The sequence below is a fragment of the Arabidopsis lyrata genome, assembly GCF_000004255.2.
Source record: "Arabidopsis lyrata subsp. lyrata unplaced genomic scaffold ARALYscaffold_5, whole genome shotgun sequence".
In the NCBI taxonomy this organism is placed as follows: Eukaryota; Viridiplantae; Streptophyta; class Magnoliopsida; order Brassicales; family Brassicaceae; genus Arabidopsis; species Arabidopsis lyrata.
Window position 1 is genome coordinate 4,869,165 of NW_003302551.1, and position 18,121 is coordinate 4,887,285.

Consider the following 18,121-nt stretch of genomic DNA (forward strand, 5'->3'; position numbering starts at 1 on the left):
TTGCAATAGAGGCTGAACTTGCAAATGCAGAGCATAGGATGTGTGGAAGGCATATATATGCTAACTGGAAGAAGCAAGGTTTCTCAAGGTCAGAATACAAGAATCTCTTTTGGGGAGTAGCTTACAGCTACACTGAAGGAGAGTACGAGGAGAAGTTGGATTTGGTCAAGGCATATGATCCTTCAGCCTATCAAGCCTTACTAGCAACCGAACCGGAAAGGTGGTGTCGTGCCTTCTTTAATGTTCAGTCACATTGTGCTGATGTGCACAATAATTTGTCAGAGAGTTTTAATAGGACAATAAAAATGGCAAGGTCTAAGCCAATAATTAATATGCTGGAGGATATAAGAAGACAGGCTATGAGAAGGATTTCTAGAAGGTGTCTGAAGGCAGAGAAGCTGGAAACTCCTGTTACACCAATCACAATGGCATTATTGGAGAAGGCAAGGTTGGCAAAGCAGTATTGTGGTACACTACGTAGTAGCAAGACTTTATATGAGGTAAATGAGTTTGAAAATGGATACATTGTTGATTTGGCTACCCATGAATGTGCATGTAGAAGATGGGATCTTACAGGTAAATTCTTTTGATTAAATGAATTTTATAAATGTTCTATATATCCCATTTTTCTAATTGAATGTGTGTATTACAGGGATACCATGTAGACATGCTGTATGTGTTCTAGATGATAATCAAGATGATCCAGTACGGTATGTTGCTGATTATTACTTCACTCCAGTCTTTAAGAAGACATATGAAGAGAACATCAAACCTGTAAATGGTGAGAAACTTTGGATGAGGACAAATAAGCCTCCAATAGGGATACCTGAGATGAGAAAACCAAGAGGGAGACCAAAAAACAGAGACAGACAAAAAGAACCTTTTGAAGACTTACAAATTAAATCCAGGGAAATCAACAAGACACGGCAGGATTCCACATTGTAGCCGATGTGGTCAAGCTGGGCATAACAAGATTAGTTGCAAGAATGAACCGGTTGTTGTTGAAGGTCCAAAGAACAAACGTGGGAGACCAAAGAAGCTTATAGATGAGGTACAGTTGAAATATTTTTTGTTTAAATTGATAATGCTTATGAATCATTATTCTTTGCTTGATATGTTTCAGTATCGTCCAAAGCCACCACCAAAGCCAAGAAAAAGAAAAGACACCCATACTGTTGGAAGTAGTTCTCAGCCTGTACAAGTTGGTGAATCAAGCTCACAAATTCCAGTTACTTCTAGTGCTCCTCAGCCGTCAACCTCATCAAATCAAATGCAGCCACATGTGAAGAAAGCTCGAAGAGGGAGACCACTGAAGATTAGAAAAACAGGTAAAATTCCACACGGTGTTGGAACATTTTGGAGTCCATTCACTGATCGACCTTTTGAGGTTTTTGGAGACCGAGTTTATGATAGGTCTGACCTTAACCCAAAGCCTCCAAAAGACCATAACACGTAGTCAGACCAATAGGCACCATGTTTTGGTGACCAATAGGCACTATGTTTTCTTTTGAATTCATGTATGACAATTTGACATTATCAGTTATCTATATCATCATATTTTTCTTCATCGGAATTGTCTTTTATTTTTTGTAAACAAGAATTAGTTGCAGTTATCAAAACACTTATGTTCTTGTCCTTCAAATCCCAAATTAATTTGAGGATTTTGAATTTTAAAAACGTTAGACAAGGATTATGGGAAGTGGTCTTAATGATTTTTTTTTTTAGAACACGTTTTAGTTAGGGTGACAGAAGTTAACTGGGGTGACAGAAGTTAACTGTTCCGTTATCTTTTAGGGTGACACAAACATAAAAGTTATTTTGAAGGTTTAAAGTGTTAGTATAATTAGTTTGGAAGTTTATAGTGCTAGTGAGATTATATCAAGGTTTAAAGTGCTACCCAATGCCACTTTAAAGGTTAAAAATGTGATTTTCCCGTAATATATTAGGAATTTCAGAATATTCTACTTTTTAGTTTTTTTTTTTTTTATAATCAAGTCAAAACTCAAAAGTGAAATTATTTTGGAAGTATATTAATTATCATATTACCAAAAACGTGAACACAATATGTTCCGAACTGTTAATGGCTTGATGCAGCATTTCCACAAAAAGATGGCTTAGCTACATAGAAATATCTTGTCGAAAATTCAATATTATGCTAATTGAACCAAAACTTTCTTGTTAAAGACCCTAATAAATATTTTTACCTTCATAAATATTTTTCTAAAAGATCTTATTTTTAATCATAAATCTTAAAAAATATTTTTAATCATATATTCTTAAACTATTATAGTTTAAAAAAGATATATGATTAAAAATATTTTTTAAGATTTATGATTAAAAATAAGATCTTTTAGAAAAATATTTATGAAGGTAAAAATATTTATTAGGGTCTTTAACAAGAAAGTTTTGGTTCAATTAGCATAATATTGAATTTTCAAAGATATAATCTTATTTTTAATAATCTTAAACTAAAATATTTTTAATAATCTTAAATTTTAACAAGAAAGTTTTGGTTCAATTAGCATAATATCTTATTTTTAATCATATATCTTTTTTAAACTATAAAAGTTTTTCACAATCTTTGAAAAATATTTACGATTTAACGTAAAAAAATTAGTAGAGTTTATGTAATATTTGAAATGTTTGAATTTATTATCACAAAAATTTACAATTTAAAAAGAGATAACCCCGGTTGGCTTCTTGTTTGGGTCTACTTGTTTGGGTCGATATGGAAGGCCATATATAATTCCATGGATTTGATATACATGAATCGTTTTAAAATTGGCGATGAATGCGAGATCGATGGTGGGAGGTAAAACAAGAAAAACTTGGTATTTTCATTATGTTTATGTATATGCCGACCAATTTGATCAAGAAAAAAGTACACCAATGGAACCGACTATAAGTGGGTCAACATATTTTATAATACAACTATGGATTGACCTGCGGTACACCGCGGAACAATATTTTCGTTTTAAAAAATAAAATATTTTTGTTTGAGAAAGTTCTATAATTTTTTAAAATATAATAAATATTTATATAACCTATTTACATGTGTGATTAGAATGTATATATAGAAATCTATATAGTTAATTTCGGATGATAAAAAAAAATAGAAATCTATATAGTGTTCATTGTACAATTAGTATGTTGTATGTTTGAATATTTCTAATAATACAGAAAAATGATTACAATTTAGTAAGTAACAATGTACCGTGTGTGTAAATTACGTATCATCTTATGGTCTTTGTTGTATATTTAAATAGTTTTGAAAGTGTGTAAGTACTTTATATATATGTGCAAATACTTGTGTTGGGTTGTAAATTTTGTTTATGGTTATAAATATTGAAATATGATATCTCTTATATTTTTTTTTGTACAAAGAAAAAAAAAAAGTGGTGTAAGTGCAAAATTTTGTATGCATTATATCTCAAAAGATTTATTGTATTTATTTGTTATTTAATATTTCAGACAAATAAGTCTGCTTATATTGCTGTAGAAATGAAAACGACAATTTTATAATATGAGACTTTGTTGAGTAGCAAAATTAAAATTAACATACAAATTTTTAATAATTAGATTCATAGATTAATTTTGTTTGTAATAACTTGTAAAGGTAAGAATGGTCTCATGGTTGAAACCTGTTGAGCTGATTCGACAATGCAATTGAGCCATGGAGTGCCAAACCTACCAAATCGAGATCAGAAATCGATTAACCCGAGAATTTGAGGTAATACATATAGATTTGGTTCTTCATTCATTTTTCTATGAATTGGTAACATCATTTTCCAGTAATTGATCGATCTAAACAGATACCATTGTTGCTTAATGTGATTATTGAATAAGGTTTTAGTAAATTTATGAAGAAAGTGATTCTGATTTCCATACTTGTATATTACTTATGTAATTATAGTTCAATCAGCTACTGTAAATGTATATGTTGATTTGTAGATATGTAGTTATACATTCGTTTTTTCTGTAAATTGTGTATGCAATCGTTTTTTACAGTTAGAAATATTACTATCATATAATCTGCTATGTCTACTATCTGAAATATGAAACTAAACTTTTGTTTATAATCGCAGGTTATAGTATTGTCTATGCAACGATTGATCAAAGTAGCTGTAAGACTTCATCAATTTTGGATAAAACAAAGGTTAGTAGGCAAACTTAAATCTTAGTATATGCAAACACTAAAAAATAGCATATTGTGAAATGTAAATATAATGTTAAACTGAAATAGAAGAAAAAAAATGAAATGCAAGAAAACTGCTATTGCATTCACGCATAACAGGCCACATAGCTGTTTCGCAGATGCACTTGATTTCAAATGGGAAGCAAGAATATCTGGAAATCAGACATGTGATACCAGAAGCCTGGTTTTAATACACCCTGAAAAGGGTATTTGTATACCCCATATGGAATCGTTGCATCGATTTTGTTTGCCTAAACAAACAATATGTTTGGTAGATCAGTTTTTGAAACACAAAAAAAATCAATATGTAGTTTCCATTGGCTTTTGATACCTTTTCGTCAACCAATATCATTTTTGTAACATCCCTACCAGAAACCATTGGCTTTTTCCATATACTTAATGATTTAGATGCGAAAACGATTTTATTGTTTTAGTAGTTTCCATTTGGTTGATATGCTTAAGATTATGTTTAATACAATATTAGATTGAATATATGATTTCCAAAACTCAAATCTCGTTATGGCAAAATAAGGAATTTTGTTTGAGTTACTTTATTGTTTTGTTAAATTTGCTTAAGACAATATTTTTGTTAGATTGTTTTTGTAGGGACTAAATGTACAATTACAAAATTATAAAAGGATTTTTTTGGCTAAAATCCCTACAAAAATGTATATATAGATATCAGCAAATCGGTTTTCATCGAATAGATGATACAACTTAATTTCTTTCACAATTATTTTTGCTTATGTTTTGCTTATTGCATGCTTATATTTTTGTCATTTTATGTTTTTTTTCTCTTCAAATCTTTAATATTCCTATATACAGCTATGTCATTATAGAAAGTATTCTTTATTTCATTAAAATAATAACTGACAATCAAAATAAAACTTTCTTTATGTTTATTCAATTTAAATTTATTATTTTAATTTTAAAAGATATGAATTTCTAAACTAGAAGATATTATTTTCTAATCCCAATATATATGACCATACGAAACCACCCATATTAAATTATGTTTTTCTAATCCTCACCAGTATTTTCTCTTGGCTAAACATGTGTGTTCGTAGCTTATTGTAACTAGATCAGTTTGACAAGTATAGAGGTAATGATAATAATATTCCTCACTTAAAGTTCAACATAGTTAATTTTCATTTTTCATAGCATTTAGACAACAGGCGTTAATCATAAACACATACTAGATTTTAACCCGCGGTACACCGAAGGACGATTTATTTACGAAAAGTAGTAATTTTTAAATTTAATGATTCTGTATTATATATAAAAATTTGCAAATACTATTATTTTATAAGAACTTTATATATTTATAATTTACAATTATTATTAAGTAGCGGTATACCATGAAATAATTTTTGTTTTATACATTCTATTTAAACCAAGCTGATTCGATATATCTAATAATCATGGTGTTAAAATAATAAAAAAGTTAACCCGTATTGAAGCGGCGAGTTAATGATATTTTAAATTTTTATTAATGTTAATTCGTACCCATCTCACCATATAACCCATCTCGCAATATAATCCGTCACGTGCTATTTTTTTCTAATATGTTCAAATGTTCATAATATTATAAACTCTTTTTGATTTTAATTCGTCCCGTATTGAAGCGGCGAATTAATGATATTTTAAATTTTTATTAATGTTGATTCAAAACCCGTCCCGCCAGGCCACCATAAAACTTTGTCCCATAATATAATCCGTCTCGTGTTACATTTTATTTTTATATGTTCAAATGTTCATAATATTATAAACTTTCTATTGCTTTCAAATATATCAATTCTAATATTTCCGGTAAAATGAAACAGTTTAACTAAAAACCGAATTAACCCGTATACAACTTTTAAATTTTGATGCTTGTTAAGTTAAGGTTTCTGCTCATTCGGATTTGGATTCATTTTGATCTTATTTATAACATGACTCTGAATTTTTGGTCAAATATTTTAGCCGATGTGTGACGTTGAACACACACTTTTTCATTAGTTGGGTAATATATGTCTATTTTTGAAATTTTGAATCACAATATATGCAGAAACTTTATGTATTATATGATAATTCAAAACAATTAAAAAATAATTAAACAAAGATAAAAGGAGAATCATAAATTTAAATTAGAAGCAAATCTTCTAAATATTTTTATTATTAAATATAACGTAATTAGTGGATAAGATCCAATTTTGGTAATATTTGTATCCGATTTTTAGGCAAATATCCGGTGGAAGAGTTGGGTTACATATAATCCGATCCAAACAAATGTTTATGAACTAAATTTTGTATCGGATCCGGTACCAAAAATCTCGGATAAATTTTTAATTCACCCGATATAAAATGTATTTTAAAAATACTATTATAGATAAAAATAAAGAAAGAAAGTTGGATAGAGCCCAAAACTTTTTAAAAAATCTAGTTAAAAACCTCTTGTACGTCTATTTATTATTAGTTGTTATCTTGAGAGTAATTATTTGTCTCACTTGGAGTTGGAGGCCAACGTGATGGGATAATTCTCCAAATCCGACGCAGTGGACGTAATATTCTCCTATATCTTGTTCTTGAATTTTTTTGAAAGTTTTGGGCTCTATCCAACTTTCTTTAACCGAAAAGAGTTCCGCCCTTCACATATCCAATTCTTCCAGCTGATTGTCATCGCTACTGGTGAAACAACAAGATCGCTCGGCACTACCTGATCGTCATCAGGTATTTGAATCCGAGAGTACATGGAACCAAATCCAGTGAGGGTCGAAACAGGGCTATTAGGTATAGTAATGTAATCTCCACCATCACCGTCTCCGTCTCAATCGATGATCGGAACAGGGGTCTCAAAATGTAGAGCTATCAAGCGGGTCAAACCCGCCCGCCAGATCCGCCCCGCAAAGGATTTCAAAATTTTTGACCTTCAAAAAACCTGTCCCGCAAAACCCACGGGAGAAAATAGTAGACCCACATTCGCTCTGCTAAATTTTGCGAGACCCGCGGGTTACCTGCGGACTTTCAAAACTTACTTTTAAAATATTTTTAAAGCAAAATTATAATTAATAATAATTTTAAAGATAAATACACATATTTTTTAAGAAAAGCCTAAAATTTATAATTATTTCATATATATATTACAAATTATTTTAATATTTTACAACTATATATTATATAAATTTATATTTAATTATATATTTTGTTTTTTTTTTAAAGCCGCGGGACCCATGGATTTACCCGAAAAACTCGCAATTTATGAAACCCAACCCACACCCGCCCCACTTTTTTGCTTTTTGAAATTTTTAGGCCCACATGCTTTGCTTCAAATTGACAGGCCTATCTAAATCCTCTCCCTCATCCTGGAATAATCCGTAAAAGACCCGATCACATCATCCTACTCACGCGGATCCGTTATAATCTATGGTATACTGGGATATGTGACCCTCTCCGGTACAGTTGGAGATACCTCGACAGCAGGGGCTGGAACACTCGATCCCGGCTCAGCATCATAACTAGTCATCTCGGGAGTACTCGGCTCACCAACTCGACGATACTAAAACTTGTAACGTCTCGATGACGGACTCAAAATCCACCCACCCTCAACAAACGACCAAGCCCTCGTCTCGGCATCTACATCAAAGAAAAATGGTAAGTCTTAATTTTCCAACTACTTAATATTTTGCAAATGATCATATACTAGTTTCCTAACAGGTTTTGTGACACATTTACTCGATAAAACGATAAAAATATGATTTTTCCATGAGAATAAATAAACCATGGGCTGATACCACATAATCGCTTGATATGGAAGGTATTTCTCAGTAACACCACGAACTTAATTGTAACCCGAGTTTTTGGTAAGTTGAATTGTGTAGAGTTTGATGATTTTAAAAGTTGAGAGAGAATTTAAAAGTTTCAAAGATTACTATGGAATATGGATTGTCTATCAATGATTTTTATGAATTCTAGTAAAATTTTTGGGAACTCTTATCAACATTTTCCTTCAATTTTATTTTATGCTCTTATGGACATTTCTTTAAGTAATGTCTTTTCCAAAGAAAGTTTGTAAGAACATCGCAACTTTCTTAGTTCGTCCGTTCTCTATCATCTACCAATAGCTCCCTTCATATTATTAGAGCTTGGGGATTCATTTACTTGATCTGTATCCTTGCAAACAGCAACTGAAGAAAAAAAAATCAATTGGAACGAAACAAAAATTATAGAAAACAATAGCTCTATCTATGTAATTGGGAGGGAAAACGGTCTATTTCCCCACGAGAACTATGACATCATAACAGATAGAGCCCAATCTATGACTACGATCTAAATATCCCCGAGAAAATACTTCTCAACCTATATCTCCTCGAATCGATAGTTCTCATCTATTTCTCCATAATTTTGGATTTACTCGGTTTACGACCTAAACCGACATCAAACCACCCCAAAACCAACATTAAACCGAATTAATGAAATCAATCAACCATGTTGCTGGAATTGACAATCGAGAGCTTACAGATGTAGCTGAGTAATTTTGAAAGCTAATGGCAAAGGAGGAAACCACCGGAAATTACATCTGACATTTCGTCGAGAAATAGACACGACTCATGTTTTGGGCGTAGGAATTGAAAGCGTCTGGTCGAGAGGACGTTTTTGCTCTTGGACGAATGGGGATCTCGCAAAGGCAGAGGATTCCTCAGACTCGTCGGAAGAAATCTCCGGAAATTGAAGAGATTCTGGTCGGATTCACATCGGAGTTCACGGTTCACCATCGAAGTAGAGAGGAAGGTTTCGGCTTTTAGGTGGAGAAATTGAGAGAATAATTGAGAGAAGCTATGACTACCAAAGAGGGTCAGTGGGGAAGCCATCGCTGGAGAATGCCAGCTGAGATAAAAAAAATTTGCATCTCTTGAAATCGCGATCGAGAGAGGCAGAGAGGATTACAAGGTTCGATAGCTTTCGGTTCGCCTGTGGAGGTTGCGGCTCGGTTTCGCCGGAGTTTCAGAGGGGTCGCCGGAATTTGACTCTGTCTCCATTGGTGTTATAAGAGTTGTCATCGATAAACCCTAGTAGAAAAAATAAGAGATGTCTTCTTCTCCTCTATTCGAGAGCAGCAAAATCAACTTTTTTATTCAACTCTTTCACCACGAACCACAATTGCATTGAGAATTTCTCTTTGGGAGATCATTAGTAATCTTAGAACTTTTGACATCCAAATTTTTTCAAAACTTTGCTAGTTTCCTCTCACTTTTATGTTCATTTTCAAGGAATTAGAGACCTTTCTCTAATTAATGATTTCTAATAGTTTAGGGTAGACCTTTCTCTAAATCGCAAAAGAAAATGTTGTGACCGCGAAAGTAATTCGTATGCCTCATAAATAGTTTGATATTACAAGAGAGTATTGGCATACAAAAGAGTACCAAGCAAGAATATGGCCAACAACAAACAAACAAATGGAGAGATTCTTATTGGGGAATACTCAATACACGCACTGGTAAAATGCAGAGCGACAGAAACAGGGAATGTAAAACCAACGATTGTACATGAGTGATTAAGAAACCAAACAACCAGACTCAGATTTCACATTTGTTTATGTGTTTTTGACTTCTTACCAGACTCAGAACATGTAGACGACACTGTCGTGGATCCTGGACTTCTGGTTCTGTGCAACACATTCAGATATCCACATCAGGTTCCTGATTTCCTGCTCTCTCAACCTCATATACGCAAAGAATACAGCGTAATGGAACTGCAAAACTCAGGTTTTAAACAACCATTGTTAGTATTATACATGAATTGCGAGATGCATAACACAATCAGACTCTCTAATGTATTAGACCAGAGGTTTTGGGATATAAACAGAAAACAACTAAAACTAAAGGTTATCATTGAAGCCTAGATTTTATGACCTTTGGAAAGTTCATTACGGTTCATTTGGGGAGAGGGAAACAAACCTGCTGCTCAAAGGCTAAACAAAGCCTTCGGACTTCTTCTTCATAAAATGCCTTGTCAAGCATCTGGCTCTCTCCATAAGACATCTTGGAGAATATAGCTTGATACGGAGGGTATTTCTCCATAACACCACGAACCTACCAGTGAATGATAACGGAATTAAATGAGCCAAATTCGTAAACTCACTATATTTAATATGTTAGCTTGAGATTTACCTGATCTATATCCTCGCAGATAGCAAGCTCTTCGTGACCATATGGATAGCTGCAAAAGAAAAAATACAAACCATGGTGAGAACTAAAATATATAAACATCGAGTGGAAAATATCATTTGACTGTAGAATGCTTCTTACAGCAGACCAAAGTTAGAGTACAATTTCTTCCTGTCTTCTCTTGTGAGCTCAGTGCCAATGCTGCATAGCAAAGAAAACCAGTTTCAGAAACAAAGCTAAACAGAAAGCTTATGAATGTAACATCAGCTTGTTGATATTGATATTCACTACTCTTATTGTTTCATGGACAAAGCAGTAAGTAATTACCTGTTGATAGTGATATTCACTGCTCTTCTATCGGCCTCAAAGGCTAAAAGGTCAGACATAATCTCTGCTGTTGCGCCACCAAGTTTCTATTTCGGATACACAGCAAAACAAAAATTGGGGTTAGCTAGTATAGGTAGATTCTAAAATTCCTAGAAAATAGATTGAGAAGTCGACTAAGCACCTGACAGAACTTGTAAAAATCCTCAAGGTATGCTTTGTAGAGGGTGTTCCTCATAATCTCTATGTTCATGTCATCGAGATCCTACACATAATATGATATGCATGTGATACTACAATCATAACAGAAACTAGCAAACAAACTGCACAAGATTGATTACAAGCAAAAACTAGAATAATAAATACTTGAGCTTTGTACCTCTGATGTTAAGCATTCAGAAAAGTATGGAGCCAGAGGAGTGTCCACAAGCACCAACCTATAGAGTTCCCGCATGTTCTGCGCAACTGCTAGTGTAGCAATACTGGCAAAAATGAGAGAGAGCATGAGACAAACATAAAAGTAAGAAAAGAAATGAGGTTTAGAAGATGCCAAAAGGTCGATCCGGGCTACCTGTCAAACATGCCTAAAGGGTGACATTTCTCGATCAACTCTTGAACATCTCTCTCGTGCAGGGTTCCAGTAACAATGAGCACGACATTGTCGATCATATGGCCATATCTGCATACAAACCAATTACCTCAAACGCCAGCGTCTTCAATTTGATAGATCATATACTAAACTAAATCCAGGGGTAAAACAAGACAACAATCTAAGCTATCATTTCAGAATGATCATAATCTTTCCCTTCAACATAGTGAAACATATACTTGCTCTGCGATCTCGGTAATTAAAGCTAAAACTTAAGGAAAGTAACAAATCTTATACTATGAGAACAATTTTGGCAGAACTAAATAAGCATTTCACATTACCTGATGTACTCTAAAAAGGTAGACATTGGCTCAGTAGCTTGGCAAAGCATATGCTTGTAGTCATCAACAAGCTTGAGAGTACACTTCTCCACAATGGTGGTGGTATGCAGAGGTGACGGTTCTGCGTTAGAAAACATCAGATTCAGATACAATAACTAACCAATTGTGCAGATTTCAAGCACAAGAACAGTAGTATTTATACAGAGACTAAACATCAAATTTCAACTCCACTTAATAAGATGAACAAGACTACAATTTGACATCAAAATTTCTTCAATTCGCAGATCAATATGGGGATTTGGGAGAGTTTCAAGTGCCTAAAACCCAGAAACCCAAACGCAATGAAGCAAAATTCAAATTCAGATCATCAAAATTCGTATTACAACAACAACTGAGTCAAAATTGTGAGAGACAATCAGGGATTATCACGACGCACCGTTTTGGAGGTAAGAGCCGTATTTGGTGGCAGAGAGATGCATCTTGATATCGTCTAGGTTCTCACACTGACATAGATTATTGTAATCGGCGGTGGTGAGAAGACCAGCACGGTGACCTCTGACGATCGCCTCCAAGTATCCGCCATGGATGTTGAAGGTAAGCGCCTCGAATCCGTACATATTTTCCTCCTGATCGTAGGATAATTCAGATCTCAAAGATTGTCGTGAGAGATCTGAAGAAGAAGAAGAAGAAGAAATCGATACAGAGATCGACGCGAGGAAGAAGATAGCTTCGAATTGATTGGATTTGTTTTCTCTTTGCAAACTCGTGTTGGCACGTTTAATTACGATTGTATCCTTTAAATCGGATTGCTAAACCGAAGAATGTGCACTGAAAAGTTATTTTTGTGTCTCAATTTTGTCTTGTTTTGGTTTGGTTTGGTTTAACCTCTTTTTTTTTTAAATACTTTTCTGGGGATGAATGAATTAGTAGAAATTAAGAAATCAAGTACAAACCGGATCACCTGAATTTTGATAAATTTGAATCCAGATGGAACAAATACAATCTTGATATCCACATGGTATCTTAAAAGGAAAAAAAAAAACTAATTATTAGTGTATACAATTGTTTGTAAACCGGAATAAACCGGAACACCTCTACTATAAATAGAGGCTCTCTCTCTGTAACAAACTTTAACGGGAATAACAGAGTTTTTCGTCATCTTCTTCGTTTCTATCATGGTATCAGAGCATGAGACTAAAATCTCACTCGATTCGACCTAAATTTCATGGATTCTCGAGCTTTTTCTCTATAGAAATCGTTCGTTCTTCTTCATTTTCTCTTTCTTTCGATCGGTTTTTTCACAAATCAAGCTATCTTTCGTCAAGATCTTGCGATGGTTTCCGTACAGAAATTACGGCGTCGTACAAGAAGATCGACGAAGGATTCGCCTGAGAAGACTCCAGATCGTGTTCAGAGTTCACCGATTCCGCCAATTCCACCGATTTCTTCTCCGATTCAACATTCATTCGTTACAAGACCTCCGATTCATCGTTTGCCACAATTTGATTTTACAGATTCGCATTATTCACCTTATGCTCTCTCTAATGGTGATAATCCTGGAAATTCTTTAGTGACAGAGATACTTGATGGATCTAATTTCTCTTCTTGGAAAATAGCGATGTTCGTTGCTTTGGATGCTAAGAATAAGTTTGCTTTTGTTGATGGAACTTTACCAAGACCTCCTGAATATGATCTGAGTTTTCGTGTATGGTCAAGATGCAATAGTATGGTTAAATCTTGGATATTGAATTCGGTTTCTAAACAAATATACAAGAGTATACTTCGTTTTGAGGATGCTTCAGAGATATGGAAGGATTTGATTGCAAGGTTTCATATCACAAATTTGCCGAGATCATATCATTTAACTCAACAAATATGGGGATTGCAACAAGGTTCTATGAGTCTCTCTGACTATTACACTACTTTGAAGACTTTATGGGATGATTTGGATGGGGCAAGTTGTGTTGGTACTTGTCAGAAATGTAAATGTTGTGATGCTACTGCTTCAAAAGCTGAACATGCCAAGATTGTTAAGTTTCTTGCAGGATTGAATGAATCGTATGCAACAATTCGAAGTCAGATCATAATGAAAAAGAACATACCAGATCTTGCAGAAATCTACAATCTCTTGGATCAAGATCACAGTCAACGCAACATTATCACAGTTCCAAACACTGCTGCAACATTTCAGGTTAATGTCTCTCAGAATGAGCAATTTGCAGTGAATGCTACTCGGTCTTATGGTGCTCCTAGTGCTCCAAAACCAAAAATACAGTGTGCTCACTGTGGTTATACTGGTCACAGTGTTGATACTTGTTACAAAATTCATGGATATCCTATGGGGTTCAAACATAAACATAAAACTGTGACACCACAAGATAAGGTAAAGCCTGTTGTTGCTAACCTTGCCTTAACTGATGGAAAAACGTCTACAGCAAAAGGAATTGGCCCTGATGGGATAGCAGAGTTAGTGGGAAATCTCTCAAAGAATCAGATACAGGATGTGATAGCTTATTTCAGTTCTCAGCTTCACAATTCAGCACAACCAATCACTATTGCCTCTGTTGCAAGCTCTAGCTCAAGTGTTCCAAGCACTAGTGATACAAGTGGTTCTGCTTTCAATGGTATCTCTTTCTCTCCCTCTACTTTATGGTTACTTTGTGTTTTGACAACTACTAAGAAGATGTTAACTATTAACACATGGATCATAGATAGTGGTGCTACTCATCATGTTTCTTTTGATAAGAACTTGTTTGAAAGCCTATCTGATGCTCTAAGTAGTGAGGTTACACTTCCTACTGGTTCAAATGTCAAAATTGCAGGGATTGGAGTTATTAAGTTGAATGAATATATCACATTACAAAATGTGTTGTATATTCCCGAGTTTCGACTAAACCTGCTCAGTGTCAGTCAATTAACCAGAGACATGAAGTCTAGAGTGTTTTTTGATGAGGGTTGCTGTGTGATTCAGGATCCTACCAAGGCGCTGAAGATTGGTGAAGGTCAACAGATTGGAGGCTTATATGTCTTAGATGCTAGTCCTGTTGAATGTTCTAGTAATGACAATTTGTCATCTGTTTCTTTGAATGCGCATTGTAATGCGGTAGTTGATAATGCCCTGTGGCATAGTAGATTAGGACATCCTTCTTATGAGAAAATCGATGTTCTACATGATGTACTTGGTTTGAGAAAAAGGAATAAAGCAGAGTCAGTTCATTGTTCTATTTGTCAAAAGGCTAAACAGAAACGACTCTCTTTTCCTTCAAAGAACAATAAGTCTGAACATGCTTTTGAGCTATTACACATTGATACTTGGAGACCATTTGCTACTCCTACTGTGGAAGGTTTCAGATACTTCCTAACAATTGTGGATGATTTTAGTCGAGCAACTTGGGTTTATTTGATAAAAACAAAGAATGCGGTTTTACATATATTCCCTGGGTTCATTACAATGGTGGAGAAACAATATCAGACACATGTAAAAGGAGTAAGATCAGATAATGCTCCGGAGTTGAGATTTGAATCATTATACAGAGATAAAGGTATTATCTCCTATCACTCATGTCCTGAAACACCTCAGCAGAACTCAGTTGTGGAAAGGAAGCATCAGCATATCCTCAATGTTGCCAGAGCTTTAATGTTTAAGTCATGTGTTCCTTTGGATCTTTGGGGAGATTGTATACTCTCTGCAGTCTTTCTGATCAACCGCCTACCAAGTGAGTTTCTGTCAAACAAATCACCTTTTGAACTGCTTCATTTTAAGGTACCAGACTACTCTCTTCTTAAAGTTTTTGGCTGCTTATGCTACCAATCTACAAGTACTCAGCAACGCCATAAATTTGAGCCGAGAGCAAAAGCCTGTGTTTTCCTTGGATATCCTGCAGGATATAAGGGATATAAATTGCTTGATTTGGAGACCAACAGTATTAATATCTCAAGACATGTTGTGTTCTTTGAATCAGTTTTCCCATTTGCTGATAAGAAAAGCATACCTCATGATATTTTTGAGATGCCAGAGACTTCTAATGCTTCATTACAGTCATTGGATCTTGCAACCACTAATGATGATGTAGTTCACACCAAGAGAAAATCTAGACCTCCTGGACACCTTCAAGATTATTACTGCAATGCAGTTCCTGATGTTCAGAAAGATGTGAGGTACCCCATTTCAGCATATATTAATTATGCTCAACTTTCTGAGGAGTTTACAGCCTACATATGTGCAGTGAATAAGTATCCAGAACCGACTACTTATGCACAGGCTAAAAAGATTAAAGAATGGTTAGATGCAATGGAAATTGAGATTGATGCATTGGAATCAACCGATACATGGACAGTATGTTCTTTACCTGAAGGAAAGAAGCCTATTGGTTGTAAATGGGTTTTTAAGGTAAAGTTGAATGCTGATGGAAGTTTGGAAAGATTCAAGGCAAGGCTAGTGGCCAAAGGATATACACAAAAAGAAGGGATAGACTATATAGATACTTTTTCTCCAGTGGCTAAAATGACAACAGTCAAGACATTACTTTCTGTTGCAGCTGCAAAAGAATGGAGTCTACATCAGCTTGATATCTCAAATGCATTCCTTAATGGAGATTTAAGTGAAGAGATTTATATGAGCTTACCTCCGGGATATTCAATGAAACAGGGAGGGTCTTTACCTGACAATGCGGTTTTAAAATTACAGAAGTCTCTCTACGGCTTAAAACAAGCGTCAAGACAATGGTACTTGAAGTTCAGTACAACACTAATGAACCTTGGCTTTAAGAAGTCGCAGGCTGATCATACTCTATTCATCCGTATGACTGGTAGTGTTTACATTGCTCTATTAGTATACGTAGATGACATTGTTATTGCTGGGAATGATGATGCTGCTATAGAGGAATTGAAGAAAGATTTAGCAAAGGCTTTTAAACTTAGAGACCTTGGTCCTTTGAAATATTTTTTAGGCCTGGAAATTGCTAGATCTAGTAAAGGTATCTCTGTATGTCAGAGAAAGTATACCTTGGAATTGTTAGAAGACACTGGTTTGCTAGGCTGTCGTCCTTCTTCTATTCCCATGGAACCAAGTCTGAAACTGACGCTCCATAGTGATGAATCAGAGTTGCCAAATCCAGAGATGTATAGACGGCTAGTAGGAAAGTTGATGTATTTGACGATCACTAGACCTGATATCACTTATGCGGTGAATAGGCTCTGTCAATTTACTTCAGCTCCTAAAGCATCTCACATGAAAGCAGCTCATAAAGTGGTTCATTACCTCAAAGGCACAATTGGTTTGGGTTTGTTCTACTCCTCCAAGTCTGATTTGTGTCTACAAGCATTTACTGATGCAGACTGGAACTCAGACAAGGATTCTAGACGCTCTACTTCAGGGTATTGCATGTTTCTTGGAAACTCCTTGATCTCTTGGAAATCTAAAAAGCAGGATGTTGCTTCTGCTTCATCTGCTGAATCTGAATACAGGGCTATGGCAATGGGAAGTAAAGAGATTGCTTGGCTTGTTAAATTGCTCAACGAGTTTCAGGTACCTCAATCCAAACCTGTTCCTCTGTTTTGTGATTCAACAGCAGCTATACACATTGCAAACAATGCTGTCTTCCATGAACGGACGAAGCACGTCGAGAATGATTGTCACATCACACGAGATCGGATTGAACAAGGCTTGCTGAAGACACTGCATGTTACAACCACAAGTCAGCTTGCGGATATTTTGACAAAGCCTTTGTTCCCTGCTCTCTTTAATTCTCTGTTAAGCAAGATGAGCCTTCTTTCCATATACGGCACATCTTGAGGGAGGGTATTAGTGTATACAATTGTTTGTAAACCGGAATAAACCGGAACACCTCTACTATAAATAGAGGCTCTCTCTCTGTAACAAACTTTAACGGGAATAACAGAGTTTTTCGTCATCTTCTTCGTTTCTATCACTAATATATGAAATAAAATTACATTTACGTTATGCATAAGTTTATCCTTATTTTATTTTATTTTTTTTGTCAAACAAGTTTATCCTTATATATTTGCGATTTTTGCCCGTCCATCTCTGGTATTTGGCAGCGAATTGTACCTGCTTCTCAGAGGATCATGTTCTTTCAAAAATCAGTGCTGGAATGGCTTTATGGTAACCTTAAAGATGAAACAGAGAGAGACGGAGTCCCATGGTCCACATTATTTGCCATGGCTTTGTGGTGGGCATGGAAATGGAGATGTGGAGAGGTGTTTGGTGGTATGGGCCGGTGTCGGGATAGAATTAAATTTATCAGACAATTGGCCAAGGATGTCTATGAAGCCCACATGGTGATTTTGGGAGAGAAACATACGGTGGCAAGGGAAGTAAGACTTGTGGGTTGGAAACTGCCGCATGTGGGATGGACGAAGCTTAACACGGACGGTGCGTCTCATGGCAATCCGGGGTTAGCAACGGCAGGGGGAGTTTTACGTGATGGTGAGGGAAACTGGAAAGGTGGTTTCGCGTTGAATATAGGTATATGTTCAGCACCTCTAGCGGAATTGTGGGGAGTTTACT

The 18,121-nt window shown here is 35.1% G+C and overlaps 2 protein-coding genes across 2 annotated transcripts; one reads left to right on the top strand and one right to left on the bottom strand.

Annotated features, from left to right (window-relative positions):
• The first annotated feature begins 6 nt into the window (after nt 1-6).
• LOC110228355 lies at nt 7-1,567 on the top strand. Its single transcript, XM_021025546.1, has 3 exons — nt 7-576; nt 653-1,051; nt 1,124-1,567. Exons 1-2 carry the CDS (start codon nt 39-41, stop codon nt 943-945), a joined length of 831 nt encoding a protein of 276 aa, XP_020881205.1. The 5' UTR covers nt 7-38; the 3' UTR covers nt 946-1,051; nt 1,124-1,567.
• Nucleotides 1,568-9,520: 7,953 nt separating this feature from the next.
• LOC9313193 (V-type proton ATPase subunit d1) lies at nt 9,521-12,357 on the bottom strand. The gene is made up of 10 exons (XM_021025739.1): nt 12,029-12,357; nt 11,593-11,713; nt 11,234-11,341; nt 11,042-11,144; nt 10,847-10,927; nt 10,666-10,751; nt 10,480-10,539; nt 10,342-10,390; nt 10,129-10,263; nt 9,521-9,923 (listed from the first exon to the last, which is right to left on the bottom strand). The coding sequence occupies exons 1-10, from the start codon at nt 12,207-12,209 to the stop codon at nt 9,792-9,794; spliced, it is 1,056 nt and encodes a 351-aa protein (XP_020881398.1). The 5' UTR covers nt 12,210-12,357; the 3' UTR covers nt 9,521-9,791.
• Between the last annotated feature and the right edge of the window lie 5,764 nt (nt 12,358-18,121).